Source organism: Felis catus, chromosome A3 (genome assembly GCF_018350175.1).
Source record: "Felis catus isolate Fca126 chromosome A3, F.catus_Fca126_mat1.0, whole genome shotgun sequence".
Lineage (NCBI taxonomy): Eukaryota > Metazoa > Chordata > Mammalia > Carnivora > Felidae > Felis > Felis catus.
In genome coordinates, this window is record NC_058370.1 from 81,161,651 (window position 1) to 81,180,000 (window position 18,350).

General features: G+C 36.6%; 1 protein-coding gene across 5 annotated transcripts in view; it reads right to left on the reverse strand.

Annotated features, from left to right (window-relative positions):
- The window catches only part of WDPCP (WD repeat containing planar cell polarity effector), a 381,708-nt gene that overhangs the window by 231,290 nt on the left and 132,068 nt on the right, over nt 1-18,350 (reverse strand). For all 5 annotated transcript variants that reach the window (XM_045054268.1, XM_045054270.1, XM_045054269.1 and 2 more), the window contains one exon: nt 6,311-6,920. In XM_045054268.1, the coding sequence (XP_044910203.1) occupies nt 6,311-6,920 (610 nt within the window). The remainder of the gene's footprint in view (nt 1-6,310; nt 6,921-18,350) is intronic.

Consider the following 18,350-nt stretch of genomic DNA (forward strand, 5'->3'; position numbering starts at 1 on the left):
ATAATAAACAATCCAATTAAATTTGGGCAAAAGATTTGAAGATATACTTTATCAGAGAAGATATATGGCAAATAAGCACATAAAAAGATACTAAGCTCCAATAGTCATCAGGGAAATGAAAATTAACACCGTTACACACCCATTAGAATGGCCAAAATTAAAAAGACCATTAAGGCTAAGTGGTAGAACATAGAGCAACCAGAACTTCAAAATAGTTTCTTCTTCAGTTAAACATATCCTGAGCCTATGGCCTAGGCATTCTACTCCTAGATTTTTCCCAAGAGAAATTAGAATATATGTCAATATAGGGGCGCCTGGGTGGCTCAGTCAGTGAAGTGTCTGACTGTGGCTCAGGAGGTGATCTCGCAGTTTGTGAGTTCCAGCCCTGCGCTGGGCTCTGTGCTGACAGCTCAGAGCCTGGAGCCTGCTTCAGATTCTGTGTCTCCCTCTCTCTCTGCTCCTCCCCTGTTCACGCTCTGTCTCTCTCTCTCTCAAAAATAAATAAGCATTAAACAAAATATATACATATATGTCAATATAAAGACTTGTACATGAAAATACATAGTATTTTTAGTGATATTAGCTTAAATCTGGAACAATCCAGATGTCCATCAAGAGGTGGAGCAATATACAAATATATCTACATAATGGGATACTACTCAGTAATGTAAAGGAAAATCTGAAGATGTACATACCAAAATGGAAGATTCTCACAGATAAATGCTGTTTATCTCACAGATAAACAGATAAATGTTTTCACGTAGAAAAACACTAAAAAAGTACCTATTTTATGAGTCCTTTTCTATGAAATTTAGAAAAAGCAAATCGAATCAGTAATGAGAGAAAGCAGGTCAGTGCTCTTTTGGCCTTCAGGGAAATAGACTGCAAAGAGGTTTGAGAGAATTTTTGGGTGATGGAAATATTCTGTTTTGATTGTGGTGGTAATCATGAGGATACATACATTTGTCAAAACTCATTAAACTGCACATTTGGAATGGGTACACTTTATTTTATGTAAATTATACTCCAATAAACTTGATTTAAAAATCCATCATCACTCTAGTTTAGCAGAATGCTGTCTGGAATAACAGTCTATTTCAAATGATTTGAGATCCAAGTTTAAGATTACTAGGCATCTAAGAAATTATCTGACATTTCTTTCCAGCAATAAATTACCCACAATTACCACCTGGGTAAAGTTTAGTATTTTAAAAGCTCACTAAAATAACTCTTTTGGAACAAACTGAGGGTGCTGGTAGGGGTATGGGCTAAATGGGTGGTGGGCATTAAGGACGGCACTTGTTGGGATGAGCATTGGGTGTTTATATGTAAGTGATGAATCACTAAATTCTACTCCTAAAATCATTATTACACGATATGTTAACTAACTTGGATTTAAATAAATAAATAATATAGTGATTATGCCTATATTATGGCATATATACGTATAAAAATGTATATGAGCTAAATATTCAGATTAAAGCCTTTTTTGATCCCCTTCTAGATGACAATTCTAACTTCTCCTTCAGGGGCTAATAGGTGTTCTGCGATAAAATCATTTTACATTTTATTTTTAAGCCAAGGGCCTTATTTGCCTGGAGTTTTAGTAACTTTTAGAACCTGGACTCTCAGATGAAAGCAGGTACATAAAAATATTGTTTCAGGATTTAATAGCTATCTTTTGTGATTAAAGAAAACTCTGTAGGGCACCTGGGTGGCTCAGTCGGTTGAGTGTCTGACTTCGGCTCAGGTCATGATCTCACAGTTCATGAGTTCAAGCCCCACATTGGATTCGCTGCTGTCAGTGCAAAGCCTGATTCAGATCCTCTGTCCCCTTCTCTTTCTGCCCCTCCCCTGCTTGTGCTCTCTCAAAAACAAATAATATTAAAAAAAAAATAAAGAAAATCTGTAATCACAATTGGAAATATTGACTGTTGTTTTAAATTTATTTCAACCACAAATAACAGAAAAACCTCCTAAAAATGCCCTAAATAATAAAAGGTATATTATTTACAATACTAAAAAAGTAATCAAAACAGAACTTTTGAAGAAAACCTATTTCTTATAAAAATACTAAGAGAAAAATCATCCTACTAATTTTCTAGACAGAATGATACACCCACACGCGCACACACACACACACACGTTGCCTTTGATTTTCAAAATCCTATGAGAGGGCAGATGTTAGCTTTAATTATTTCTTGCCCAATATTATCACTTGAATATTTAACCTTTTCCTAACTTTGCAGGCTCTGGGAGAGCATTGCAAGGGCACTCCAGGTAGATGGAATACTATCAAAATCACCATAGGAAGGAGGGAATGTGAGAGAGAGCACATGCCCCAAATGGGGAGCTACAGTAGTGCAAAAACAGCTGGGGAGATGAAGCCTGAGAGGCAGACAAGGGCTTATCAACCCCTGAAGGATTTCAAGCTAGAGAATCCATGACCAAATCTGCAGTTAGATTACTCTGGTGGCAGTTCAGGGGATTATGAGAAGATTGGAAGGCAGAAGATTACAGAGAGCTACTACTTGATCGCTGCTTGAAAACAGGGAAGGTCCAGGTTAAGGTCATGACAGCAAGGCTGTACAGAGATGTTTTTGACAGTATTTAGAAGGTAGAATTGATGGGACTTGGCCACTGATTGCATATGGCATTAGGGGTGAGGGAAGATTCTAGGATGATTTCTGACTTGGGATTCCATCTGAATAATAGTACCATCCACCAAAATGAAGAATATAGAAGAAACAGGTTTGGGGAGAAAGAAATAAACCCTCAATCTACATAAAACAGGAGGAGAGCTAAAAATGGAACCTTACGGAGCCTCAACATATTCATGAATAGGCAGAAGGAGAACACAAACACGACGAAAAGGTGTTATCTGGGGTCATGGAAGGCAAGTACAATGAGAATTCTGTGACAGAAGTGGTAAGCAACCATTAAGTGCTGAAAAGTCATCAAGTAACATAACAGAAATGTATGTATCAAGTAGGAAGTCCCTGGTGACCTTTGCAAGAGCAGTTCCAGAAAACTAAAGATCCAAGCCAGAACTTGGTACTGTGAGGATTGAATGGGGAGTGAAGAAGCAGAAAAAGTCAATGTTCACTATTATTTTGGTGATCTGACTATGAAAGAAGGTGATCATCTGACTAATAACAGAAGAGAAACAATGTTAAGGAAGAGATGTTTGTCTGTTGTTTGTTTGTTTTATGGTGTGGCTTGGGCCTGTGTCTTGGGGTATAGTAAGATTTTTGGGGGGAGTGGGAAAGCTGACAAAGTAAAGGTATCAAAAGGAATGTAGTGGGATCCAGAGTGGAAGTGGTGGTGGAACTAGTCTTGGACAAGAGGAAGGTCTCCTTTTCCATTGAATTGAGAAGTAAAGATTTATGTTCATGTAGATAAGAGGTTGGTTAGGCTGGGTGGGTAGGTGGTAAGAAGCAGATAAACTTAATGAAGTATCAATTAAAAGGGAAGATTCTCTCTTCAGAGGGCAGAGAGATAGATGATCATGTGAGTTTAAGGAGAGCAGTGGAAGTTGAAAAAGGTACTGATGAGAATGGAAAAGCTTTAATATCTCTGTAATATAATTAGGGACTTGTCTTTTAAAAATTAATCTCAGTCTACATATGTGGAAATACGGGACAATGACTGCCAAGCAAAGAAATCTGATTATATTTTGCTTTACATGAGACAGTACTTCTTGGCTTCCACGTGGGAGGATGATACTTCTAGCTCCCTCCTGAGGAAGGCATGCCCTTCAAATTCTTCTAACAGTAGTGATGGCCTTTTAATCCTCAACACATTTGCATGATGATTATAAGGATTTAGAATGGAAGCTCTAGTCTTGGAACAAAGTTTTCCTTCAACATTACACTGACCTATTCTAAAAGTCAAACTCCAAAAATCTTAGCATATTGGCACCAGCCACTGCCACGTTTACATATGACAGCATTCTATTTTAAACTATGATCTATGTCAGCTTCTTAAATTGTAAGCTACACCTTGCATGTCAAATTTTCCAAAGGCTTGCATAACAAGCTTATGAAAAAATCTCGTAAATGCTCCCTAGTGGGGAAACTGCACATGCAACTACCTGTTTATATATGCAGTAACTTGAATTATACATGAAAATTCCACATGGATGCCCAGAATCAGCACTGTGTTAATTCAAGAAGTATATTAAAATTTTTGGATGTATTTAGTAGCAGAACCTAAGAAAAATCTGTTCTTTAAACAGGGTTTTCTTTAAAAAAAAAAAAAAAAAAAGATCTGTTAGTTGGAATCTACTGTTTCAAGGAATCTACTCTTCCTAGAAAAATTAATAATCTGTAATAAATATTAATCTTATAATGTGTTTTTTAAAATTCTGGGAAACTCCATATCTAGATCTTTTAAAGAGTCTGTAAGTCTGCAAAATTTCCCTATCCCATAAAACTTAAGTCATATTGAAAATAAAATTTTAATGATAAATGTCAGTTGCAGAAGTTATCACCTTTTCATTTGAATGCTTGACTTCTATTGGATAATTCTCTTCCAAGAGACCTTCTTGGGAAAAAGATGTGACAGCCAACTCATTGCCTAATTGATTTAGGAACAGTGCCCAGGGAGACAGTCCAATTAAGTTTACAAGCTGGCAATTAGCAGGAAGCCCTCTAAATCCCTACACTGAGAGCCTGTTTACTTTAGTAAGAAGGCAAATGTGCTAGAGATAGGAAGAGAAAGCTGTGCTTTTTGCAAAGCTGTTGTGAGTAGGCCCACAAGGGAGGGCTGAAGAAAAGCTAGGTATATGTGGGCAGACAGCCTTCTGTTTGACAGGTAACTGGGTAATTTAGAGTGTGTGTGTGTGTGTGTGTGTGTGTGCGCATGCATGTGTGTGTGTGTGTGTGTGTGTGTGTTTTAACAGACATGCAAAACATCTAACATCCACTTTAATGAGCGTTGTGTATGGAGACATACAACTGTTAAACATGTAGTTGGGCAAAGAACTGGATTATTTTATAATAAATGAGATTCTAAACATTTTTTCTTGGACAACATTAACATTATATATAAATTTAGATGCATTTTTATTATGTGGAAAGAACACAGACCTCATATTATATCCATTATACCTTTCAGGTTAATCAAGTCATTTTTAAGTACATTTATTTCATCAGTTCAATTTCAGAGGCAAGTAGATCCATTAAAAAATAATAAACTGACATATACTTAACAAACACTACAGTCTCCTTAAAAACTTAACTTTGGGAGCACCTGGCTAGGTCAGTCACTTAAGCGTCTGACTCTTGATTTCAGCTCAGGTCATGATCTTGATGTTCATGAGATTGAGCACCGCATCAATCTCATGAACAGCTGCTGTCAGCACAGAGCCTGCTTGGTATTCTCTGTCTCCCTCTCTCTCTCTCAAAATAAATAAATAAATATTTTTAAAAAAATAAAAACTTAACTCTGTATCACAGAGCCAAACGATGCACAGAGTTTAAAAATGTATTGACTTTTCTATGTTTTCAAGTTGCGATAAAATACATTAATTAAAATCTATTTTTTAAACCTAAATCTATTTTTTAAGCCTTACACACTCCAATCTGAGAAGCAATACATACATATTATATAAAATAATTTTAATAGGGGCACCTGGGTGGCTCAGTCGGTTAAGCGTTAGACTACAGCGTAGGTCATGATCTCCCAGCTCGGGAGTTCGAGCCCTGCATCGGGCTCTGTGCCAACAGCTCTGAGCCTGGAGCCTGCTTCAGTTTCTTGTCTCCCTCTCTCTGTGTCCCTCCCCTACTCACACTCTGTCTCTCTCAAAAATGATTAAACATAAAATCAATCAAATCAAATCATTTTAATAGAAAAATTATCACATTCCTTCAACACAAAAATTTTTAATGGGCATAGTAAATAGTTTTAGAATATTCACATATGTATTTATTTTGGAAAGTATCAAATGTGGAAGTTTAAGCTTTTCATTCATCACAATGGACAATCAGTGCAATTTCCAAATTCTTCACTATCTAATGTTCCCTAACACTTAGAAAATCATCCACAAAGCTTTCTTAAACCATATGAGGGCACCTGCCTGGCTCAGTTGGTGGAGCATGTGACTCTTGATCTCAAGGTTGTGTGTTTGAGTCCCACGTTGAGCATAGATATTACTTGGAAAAAAAAACACAACTACATGAAATGTCTGAAAGGCAAGCCTATTTACAGGAAGACATAGAAAACCTACATTTCTAGAATGGTTTTATTCTCTTAATCATAATGTTATCATCATAAACATTTTACTTACTCACCAACTTCCTTGACTTACCAAGTTTAAACAAAAGTGCACCCAAAGGTCCTCTGTCAAACCTGAGGAAGAGGAGATCATAGATGTCCCCACTTTTAGGCTTCTGAGAAACCACCTGAGGAGCTATCCACTGCATTTGAACAAGACTGCTGGAAATGTCAAAGAATTTATTGAACTGCAGAGTTTCCCTGGGTGAGCGGTCTTCAGCCAAGAGCTGGATGTTAATAGGGGATAGAGCCATATCAAAAATTTGCAGCTCCCCTTGGTTGCTGCCAACTAGTAGAATGGCGCCACTTGGGTGGCAGCTTATTAATGAAGGCAAAAGTTTAGCCTGGGCTAAGAGAGTTACTCTACGGTGAGCTTCATAAAGAATTACTGAAGAATCTTCACAGCCCAGAATCAGTTTGTCTTCAGTAACATTCCTGCAGCAGCTAATGGCCTTCGATCTTAGTGGTATTCTGGTTATTGACACACACTGGATTTTATTCCGAACACATTCATAGATGCAGCTGTCAGCCATGGGCTCTTTGTCTACACTGATGGAGTGCTCCACTGTCAACACCTGATAAGGCTGTTTATTGCCAAAGCGAACATCCAGCGGATCCCATTCTGTGCGGACACAGCTCAGAACCTGTGAGAAAAGTATCAAGTATGTTCACACAGACCTTGGTTTTTCTTCAGCTGTCACACATACGACTGCATATTAATCCAGCATCCCATTGAAGACCATCAATTATCACCTTAAACATCAGCAACATTTAAATATGTATGTGCATATATATTTGTGCATCTCTCATAGAACACATAAATATATATAGCACATATATAACACAGCTGCAGAAATTTAACATTTTAACTTTAACACTTTGTTTTTGAAAGTCTGTAAATAACTTAATGTTCAATATATAAAAACTAATAAGGTGGGCTTTTACTAAAATAGTATGGTAGTAGAATATCTAAAAATATCAGTTTAATTTTTAAAACAATGAATAAAGGACTTATTTATTTCTTTTAAACACCAAGAGTTTATTTCTTTTTCTTTTTTTCTTTTTTGTTAGGAGCACCTGGGTGGCTCAGTCAATTAAATGTCCAGCTCTTGGTTTCAGCTCAGGTCATTATCTCATAGTTTGTGGGTTCAAGCCCCACATCAGGCTCTGTGTTGACAGTGCTGAGCCTGCTTAGGATTCTCTCTGCCCCTCCCCTGCTCGCGCTTGCATGTGCGCACACTCTCTCACTCAAAATAAATAAAAACTTTTAAAAAATAAAATAAAGTTATTAAAATATACCCTACTGACTGAAGAGCTATCTGAAAGGAAAATTTGTCAATACATTTTCTAGCTATAAGGTGCTCTGTTAGCAGATCATTTGCAAATAGGAAGTTGAAAACACCAAATGCAATTAGGTAGTCATTTTGCAATGACTTTTAAAAACAGACTTTTTAATCCAAACTTGCATATACTAAGATATCTCTCATATTTATGCAGCTGGTTTTTCCTCCCCAAATGAACTTAGTCAGGAGATGATCAGGTCAAGATGTAATGTTAAGATAAAGAAAAAGTACAGTGTATAGTTAAGGGAGAAACATTAAATGACAATGCTCTGAAAAAAAAAGCACAAAGGAGAGAAAATAATCCAAAAACAGAGGACCCTGGCTGATGAGACTCATGTAAGCTAACAAGATTAATTTGATGTCTTCTATCATCTTCCATAAGGCTTGTTCAATGTTATCCTCTACAAACTTCATGATCAAGAATTCCCTTCTTTCACTGAGTTCTTGGTCTTTCCTTTTTTTCTTTTTATTGAGGTATAATTGATATATATTATATTACTTTCAGGTGTACAACAAAATGATTCAATGTTTGTATATATTGAAAATGATCATTATAGGAAGTCTCATAAACATCCATCATCATACACAGTTATAAACTTTTTTTCTTGTGATAAGTACTTTTAAGATTTACTGTCTTAGCAACATTGAGTTCTTGGTCTTAATCCTATCTTCAGGCACTCCTCAGATTAGGTGAATTCTGAAATCTAATAACTCTTTAAAGATTCTTAAAAAATACATGCCAGAGGTTTCAGGAACTAGTCAGTAGAATTCAAATGGGAATGGCTGTGGTAAAGGACACGGTGAAAAGTTTTAACAAAGGCATAGTGAGCAGGCAAAGAATGAGATGCAGAAGAACAGTGTTGATAATTAAGGGATGAAAAAACAAACACCTAAAAAAATTTTTTTTAATGTTTATTTATTGTTGAGAGAGACAGAGACAGAGAGTGAGTGGGGGAGGGGCAGAGAGAGGAGACACAGAATCTGAAGCAGGCTCCAGGCTCCGAGCTATCAGCACAGAGCCTGACATGGCGCTCGAACTCATGAGCTGTGAGATCATTACCTGAGCCGAAGTTGGATGCTCAACCGACTAAGCCACTCAGGTGCCCTTAAAGACTTTTATAGTGTGTGGTGGCCTGCTTAAAGTCTGGAGATCTTTAGAAAAAAGATCTCTGCTTTAATTCTAAATTAATAGGAAAGTACAGAGAACAAAAGCACAGAAACAGACAGTGTGTTAGCTAAACCACAGATTATGCTATGTTCCAATGGGTCAGTTAAGAAAGACTGTGACAGCAGACCTAAGAATAGATGACCATGATTCAATGTTTTATTTTTTTGTTGTTTGCTTTCTGTTTTGTTTGTTTTTTAATGTTTATTTATTTTTGAGAGAGAGAGAGAGCGCACGCAAGTGAAGGGGGGGCAGAGAGAGGGAGGGAGACACAAAATCCGAAACAGGCTCCAGGCTCTGAGCTGTCAGCACAGAGCCCGGTGTGGGGCTCTAACTCAGGACTGTGAGATCATGACCTGAGACGAAGTTGGCCGCGTAACCAACTTAGCCACCTGGGCACCCCATTTGCTTTTTGTTTTTTAAAGAAAACTGTGTAATAAAGAAAGAAATGATAAGAGTTTAAAAATTCAAGCCAAGAAAGAACAGAAAAGGTAAAGAAGAATCCTAAAGGTCTTGGAATTTCTAATTTCAAGGATAAACAAGCTGGTAGTTTCATTCCTAAAAAGAATTGTTTCAGTCAAGTTTGAATCAGTCAGCTTTAAGGCTGAAACTTGTTGAAAAGTGCACACTGAGATTATTTCATTTTTATTCTTAAAAAGGCTAAATTTGAAAAAGGTAGACAGAGCTGTTCCAAAAGTCATCAAAAAAGGAACAGTATGGAGTAGGAGAAGCATTAAATAGTTAATATAACCGATGCCCTCTCCGGAAGATATTTTAAAATTAAGAAAGCACAGAAAGCAGAAAAGCAATTATAGTGAGCTGGAGATAGGCTCAAGATTGTCATGTTTCATGTTTAGCTATAGAGGGCTGGTTCAAACTAAGTGTTTATCGGGACACCTGGCTGGCTTAGTGGGTAGAGGATTCGACTGTTGATCTCAGGGTCATGAGCTCAAGCCTCATGTTGGGTGGAGAGCTTACTTAAAAAAAAAACTAAGTGTTTATTATGACCATGAATATAGCATCCCTGATTCTGGCAAAGTGGTGATGGTGGCACTATAGTTTTTGAATCTCTCTAAATCCCTACATGAAAGAAACAGTTCAACTAAATAGCAAAACCAAAAACCTATGGATGACTAGATGAGAATTCGAGAGAGCATTGTATGTAATGACTTTATGCTCCAATAATGTAAATAAAGTACAACTATTTAAAAATGCAAAGGAAAGAATTGATAAAAACATAGGCAAAAAGTTTCTGAATATTCTCAGTAATTTATATTAGTAGTGGTAGTATTAGTAGGATTATTCTCAGACTGTTAAGTGTATACTGTGACATAAAGTAAGCAAGTAATTGTGAGATATTATAATTCATCTCCCATGTCCCTGAAAACTGGGATTTTTGTATGAAAAAGAGGAGATACAGATGTAATATAGAAGAGGTTAAATTTAAAACCCTGTATCCTGAATTTGAGTTAGAAGTAACAATGTGAACTCACTCTGAATATATACATATATATACATACACACACACACACACACACACACACACACACACACACACATATATATATATATATATAAAATATGTAGCTCATCCTACTAAAGATATCTAGAAATAATGCCCAATCCAATAACAACACATTATCCCTAGCTCGCAAACTTGGGCTTACAATACCATTTTCCATGAAAAGAAACCAGAGCTTATTAAAGAAATGGCTAATTCCAGATCTGAGGCAGGAAATGTTTAAGATGAGCATGAAACATACTGTCATAGCAAATAGCAGGGAAGCTACCCAAGACTACTGAGGTCATGACAAAAAGAGGAACCAACTTGTAGAGGTTCCAAATATGAGACAAATTTGAGCTTTCAATAGGATAACGACTACAATTTATAAAACCCATCAAATCAAATATATTTAAATTCATAAATTATCAATGCTACTTAAAAAACAAAACTAATTGGTTATCTTCAGGGAGTGATAAGGAACCAACTCATTATCTTGAAAACTAGTAAATAAAAGAAACAGACATTTATCCTGATTATAATACATGAATTCAACCACTAGGAAAACAAATAGGAAATGAGTAGAAGTATCTATAAAAGTATCCCAATTAATAAATGAAAAACTAGTAATTAGAATATCATCATTTGCAACCTAATGAATTAATGGATCTAGGCACTGAGCATTAGTAGCTGCTAACATCAAAGAAGAGAGACAACCAAGAGAGAACCTGACGTTACGTGCCTTCTGATGAAAAGAACACACCGCCCAACAGTCTTGCCAAAACTGACTAACTTGCAGAATTTTCAAATGACAGAGAAACATGTTGAACCACATGATTATGCAAACAACAAAATCCACACTATGAGACACTGCAGTTTCAAAAGATAAATTTTAAGGAAAAGAAAGCAATGGAGAGGGGGATTTGTATACTAAAAGAGAAACATTAAAGTGGTTTTTAAAAAATTTTTTTATGTGTATTTATTTTTGAGGGGGGGCGGGGCAGAGAGAGAGGGGGATAGAGGATCCAAAGCAGGCTCTGTGCTGACAGCAGCGAGGCCAATGCAGGGCTTGAACTCACAAATGGCGAGATAATGACCTGAGCCAAAGACGCTCAACCGACTGAGGCACCCTGAAGTGTTTTAAATGGATAATACTAAACTAAAGTTTTAGGAGATGCATTAGGGTGATAAAAACTATATGGGTATATAAGAAAGTGATTAAAAGTCATGACAGAGGTTACTTTTGGGGAACAGGAAGGGTTGAAATCATGATAGTACATTCATAGTATTTCTGGGCACCTGGCAAAGTTCTACTTCTTGACTTGAGTGTGGTTCCAGGGGTATTTCCTTTGTAATAGCTCATTAAACTATACATTTAGTTCATGTGGTTTTCTTTATGCATGTTTTTTTTTTACAATAAAGAGATTTTTTTTAAAAGCTACCATCCCTAGAATATAAAATCTTTGTTATGTAGTTGAAAGCTAACACAGTACATACATTTCTTTGGAAGAGACGTTTCTCAAATATTCTGGCTTTTCAGTCAAATGCATTTATAACACTTTCTGAATGTTTTTTTAATCAAATTATACCATATTGAAAGTTCATCTCATTTTTACTTTTTCATTAGTTGCTGCTCCTCTTAATCACTGCAAAAATAGTTTTAAGTTTTATGGGAAAAAGGTTATCTTCGTGAGGTTATATTTCCCTATCCCTGACTACAGGTTTTAAGGTTTAATAGCTGTGCTTAGGTGGTTTTGATTAAATTGGTAAACAAATTCAGAGACCCCTTCTGAGTAATACAGCTTGAAATTACCATCATACTCAGAAAATATTACCTAATCCATATAGCTGAAAAGTTAAAATACCTGCTCAAATACAAAGGTAAGGGAAGAATTAGTTGTGTAGTCATCACATTTTTGACAAAGTGAATGAATTAAATAGTTCTGTGATGACTATAATAACTTTCTAAAAAGGAATACATAAAGAGTATGTGGAATTTAAATAAAAATGATTACCATGTTATATATGATAATCCACACACACACCATTAAAAGCTGTTTTAAAATGAATTTACTGATAAAAATTTCTTTCTCTGCACACTATCTATTGTATATTTTTCAAAGAAATTTTTTTTCCTAGACTACATAACTCTCTCTGCTCTCTGCTTCTAATTAAGATATGTGCTGTTGTTTAGAGCTCTGCGGTGTGAAATTAGACCAGGAGTTTTCTAATATCCATAAAATAAATTAAAAAATGTTCCTCCTCCGAAAGACAGATAATTCAGTCACAGAGAGCTTAGTTCTATGTTTCCTTTGTTTTCTTTTTTTTTTTAGCTGCTTGGTAAGCCAATTTTCTACTTAGAATCTACTGTTAAAACTCTCATTTGGTTCAGTATGTGGGTTTTATCCTTTCCATGGTCTGTTATGCAAAAATGATGGTTTTTTTTTTCGTTTTTTTTTTTTTTTTTTAGTTTGCTGTAAAGCAGTGACTCTTAACTTGGATGCACATGAGAATCACCTAGGGAACCTGTTAAAGAATACTGGTGCCTCCTCCCTCTCAGGAGGTTCAGATATAACTAGTCTGGGTGGGCTCCTTTGTAAAAAAAGCTCTGCAGGTGATTGTAATGTGTTGCCAAGGCTGAACCACGACTCTAGGATCTTGCCACTTTCCAACTAAAAGCTTATTATTATATTTTCTGATTGAACTTAGATGGGAAATGCTTTTTAAAAATTCTATTTTTTTTACTGTTTATTCATTTATTTTTGAGAGAGAGAGAGAGAGAGTGGGAGCAGGATAAGGACAGAGAGAGACAGAGTCCGAGGCAGGCTCTGAGCTGACAGCACAGAGCTGGATGCGGGGCGTGAACCCACAAACTGTGAGATCATGACCTGACCCAAAGTCAGCGCTTAACTGACTGAGCCACCCAGGCACCCCTAAAAATTCCATTTTTTAACAGACGCAATGACTAAATTTCCTTTCTATGAGGTTGCTACTTTTTTAGTTTGAATTTTACGGAACTGATAAACTGAGGGTTGATGGGGGTGAGAGGAAGGGGAGGGTGGGTGATGGGTATTTGAGGAGGGCACCTGTTGGGATGAGCACTGGGTGTTGTATGGAAACCAATTTGACAATAAATTTCATATTAAAAAATAAATAAATAAAAAGTATAGTACAAAATATTTAAAAATAAAAAAAAAGTATATTGTATCTTTTATTCTGATGATTGGTTCAAGAAGTCTATTGGTGACCAGTGAAAAAAATTTAAAGACATATGTCTGAATACCGCTTTTATCGACTAGTGGTTTTTGTTCATGATAGTCTAAAAAATGTGCTACAATTAATTCATAGTTAAAAATTATGTCCTCAATGGGAAAAAAAGAAATAATTATTTCCTTAGAGATTTCGTCCAAAGACATATGCATATGTCTTTTGCATATGGAAGTTCACACGAGGGTCTGAAAAAGAAATCTTTTTTCTTTACTAACTTTTTTAAAAGATTTACTTATTTTGGGGGCTCCTGGGTGGCTCAGTTCGTTGAGCATACGACTTCGGCTCAGGTCATGATCTCACCATTCATGAGTTTGAGCCCTGCGCTGGGCTCTGTGCTGACAGCTCAGAGCCTGGAGCCTGCTTCAGACTCTGTGTCCCCCTCTCTTTCTGCCCCTCCCCTGCTTGCGCTCTGTCTCTCTAATATAAATAAACATTAGCAAAAAAATTTAAGGGTTTACTTATTTTTGAGAGAGAGAACACAAGCTCTCTCTGAAGCAGGCTTCCACTGACAGCAGCAAGCCCAAGGCGGGGCTCGAACTCACAAACCATGAGATCATGACCTGAGCTGAAGTCGGGTGCTCAACTGATTGAGCTACCCAGGCACTCCCTGAAAAAGAAATCTTTGCAAATTTTTCCAAGAGTCTAACTTCGATAGACTGAAAAGACCAAATCCAAGAAAAAGCTACTCGCTTAAAAAAAGAAAAAGGAATGATGTATCTTAATATATAGTAGGAGTGAAAAGGGGGGCATTAACTATGCAATCATTGATGAATAGCTAAAAATCACATACAAATACATCACCAGGAGCAAGGGAGACAAAAGCAAAAATGAACTATTGGGACTTCATCAAAATAAAAAGCTTCAGCACAGTGAAGGAAACAATCAACAAAACTAAAAGGCAGACTATAGAATGGGAGAAGATATTTGCAAATGACTTATCTGATAAAGGGTTAGTATCCAAAATCTATAAAGAACTTATCAAACTCAACACTCAAAAAACAAATAATCCAGTGAAGAAATGGGCAGAAGACATGAACAGACACTTTCCAAAGACACACAGATGGCTAACAGACACATGAAAAGATGCTCAACATCATTCAACATCAAGGAAATATAAATCAAATCCACAATGAGATACCACCTCACACCAGTCAGAATGGCTAAAATTATCAACACAAGAAGCAAAAGGTGTTGGTGAGGATGCAGAGAAAGGGGAACTCTCTTGCACTGTTGGTGGGAAGGCAAACTGGTACAGCCACTTTGGAAAACAGCATGGAGTTTCCTCAAAAAGTTAAAAATAGAACTACCCTACAATCTAGCAAGTGCACTACTAGGTATTTACCCAAAGAATACAGAAATACAGATTCAAGGGGGCACATGCACCCCAATGTTTACAGCAGCATTATCAACAATAGCCAAGCTACGGCAAGAGGCAAATGTCCACTGACTGATGAATGGATAAAGAAGATGTGGTATGTACGTATGTATGTATGTGTGCATATATATATATATATATATATGTATATATATATATAGTATGCCGAGTATATATACATATATATGTGCGTGTGTGTGTGTATATATATATACAATGGAATGCTACTCAACCATCAAAAAGAATGAAATCTTGTCATTTGCAACGTGGATGAAGCAATAGTGTATTATGCTATGCAAAATAAGTCAGTCAGAAAGAGACAAATACCACATGATTTCACTCGTATGTGGAATTTAAGAAACAAAACACATGAACATATAAGAGCTGGGGAAAAGAAAAACAAAGGGAAACAAACCATGAGAGACTCTCAGAGAACAAACTGAGGCTTGATGGCTGGAGGTGGGTGGGGAATGGGCTAGATGGCTGATGGGTATTAAAGGAGGGCACTTGTTATGATGAGCACTGGGTGTTGTATGTAAGTGATGAACACTAAATTCTACTCCTGAAACTAATACTACACTGTATGTTAACTAACTAGAATTTAAATAAAAATTTGAACAAAAAAATCATGTGTAAGTATCATGTACAACTTTATGAAAATCTATCTAAAAAGTTACATAAAATGGATAATTTTCCAGAAATACAAATTAAGGAAAAAACAGAATTCCTGAAAAATAAGCAACCCTTCCTTTAAAACACCACACCCAGGCAAATTTCATGTGTGAGTTTTACCAAACACTCAAACATCAGATAATTCCTTTTGGTACTGTTTCAAAGACGAGAAAAAGAAAAAGCTAGCCAAATCATTCCATAGGTCTAGTACAACCTTCATATGGAACTTAGGATAGTAAAAGAAAGTAATTGCTTACCAATCTCATTTTTGAGCAAATTGCAAAGCCCCTTTAATGTTTCTTCCTTACTATCTAAGTAGAATCAATCATTCTGTACTGGCTACTACTATATAGCATACACATACTCTATCCACAGCATCATTTAATGCCTTAGTGCACCTACATGTTTTCATATTTGTCTCTCATTGGTGGACACTAAGATCCCTGCAGGCAGGGTTATTTTTTGCATTCATATTCCCTGTAATGAAATACAGTGTTTACTTCAGGGTCATGCTCAATAGTTGTCAAATGATGTAGAAACAAAAGGAAGGGCCTTTCTTCCTTGTGTAATGTGTATAGGCAGGACGTGAAAAATAAAGGCAGTGAGTAAACAAACCACTTGGCTAGAACACAGGTTTGCATAAGGAAGTAACATTGGAAAGGTAGGTCAGGGCCAGTCAATGTGGGCTTTTCAATGCTGAGGCTGTTAGTTATGCTAAAGGCATTTTAGCAAGCAATGGCTAAATCAGACCTGTGCAGAATCCAGATGAGCACTTTTTAGAGCTATTACAGACCTAAAGAGGTGATCTATCCGGTTGAAATCTATCATTTTAAAAACAGACAACAGAAGTCTGAGAGGACAGGTTATCTATCCAAGGCCAAAGAACACAAAACTAGCTAAAAGCAGGCAGAAGCTTAGAGGCAGTAAGCTTGATTAATGTCAGACAGTTAGTATGTATATCGTCTGACCAACAGGTAAACCAAGTTTGTCTAACTCCAAAGTACATCATCTAGATGACACCAGGAGATGAGGTATATAAAACATATGTATACCCTTTAAGCACTCCTAATTTCATGTAGTACTTTCATTTCACATACAGGTAATTTGTGTAAAGTTTAACTAAATTATTTTTACCTTTATTCTAAGGCAGAACATTTAGGATTCTAATTAGCTTTATTACAGTCATTTTGATGAACTCTTTTACTCAATTAGCTTCTGAACCCAAGATCAATAAAACAGTAGGCATGAAAAGCCAATGAATAGGAACAAAGCACTTCCTTAGCCTCACAAAATCCACACCTAAAGCATTATAAGTAGTTTTAGTTACTATAACAAAATTGGAAAAGTTCCAGAAAAAGGTGAATTAATTAATTAGAAAGGACTCTACAGTCTTAAAAGATAGCCTGGTGGGGTGCCTGGGTGGCGCAGTCGGTTAAGCGTCCGACTTCAGCCAGGTGACGATCTCCCGGTCCGTGAGTTCGAGCCCCACGTCAGGCTCTGGGCTGATGGCTCAGAGCCTGGAGCCTGTTTCCGATTCTGTGTCTCCCTCTCTCTCTGCCCCTCCCCCGTTCATGCTCTGTCTCTCTCTGTCCCAAAAAGAAATAAATGTTGAAAAAAAAAAAAAAAAAGATAGCCTGGAAGTTTATAACACCAGAAAAAGTAGCTAGGGACAGAAAAAACCTGGACTTGTTCACTGTATCTCAGAATACTAACTCCGAGATATACTTCATAAAGTCTAAATGATAATAAATTTAGAGAAAATATAGACCTATACTACAGTTATTCCTTGCCTTAGGATGGATTCACGTCCCAATAAACCAATCATATGTTGAAAATATCCTTAGTTGAAAATGCATTTAATACACCTAACCTACTGGACCTCACAGCTTAGCCTCAACTACTTAGACATGCTCAGAACATTCACATTAGGCTACAATTGGCAAAATCATCTAACACACAGCCTATTTTATAATAAAGTATTGAGTGTCTCATATAATTTACTGAATACTGTGCGGAAAGCAAAAAACAGAATGGTTTTATGGATACAGAATGGTCGTAAGGGTATGTGGCTGTGATTGCATGGCTGGCTGGGAGCTGCGCTGTCTGCCACTGTCCAGCATTATGAGAGAGGATCCTATCACCTATCACTACACTGAGAAAAGATCAAAATTCAAAATTCCAAGTATGGTTTCTACTAAATGTGAATTGCTTTCACATCCTGGTGAAGTCAAGAATCGTAAGTCAAATCATCTGTAAGTTGAACTGTCTATATTCTACTCAGGCAAAAACTTAAAAAAGAATAAGGGAGGGTTGCTTTTGTTAAGTTATAAAAAAGAAAAACAAATTCCATACTCAAAGTACTGGTACAAGTTGAAATTACCTGTAGGTTCACAATAATGAATGATGATAGAACCACTGTCAGGAATAGACAGAGTAGAATACTGTCCTCGCCTCCTAGATTAACCCTTTTGGTGCTCCTGTCTGAGGCAGGATACCAGATGAGAAGGCCATAGTTCTACAGCCCTCCTGATAAATTCTTGCCTTAGCCATGGTTTGGCTCCACAATCTTCTACCAAATAGGCATCTGACTAATGTTTACTGATTCATTAACTGAAGTTTAAAGAAGGTGATTGATAACATAACTTTGGCAAGCAAGAAATTACAGGCAAGCCGTAATGATAGTACTAACAATGATATTAATAAGAATCACACAATGATCAGCGTTTGAGAGTTTACCATATGTAGATA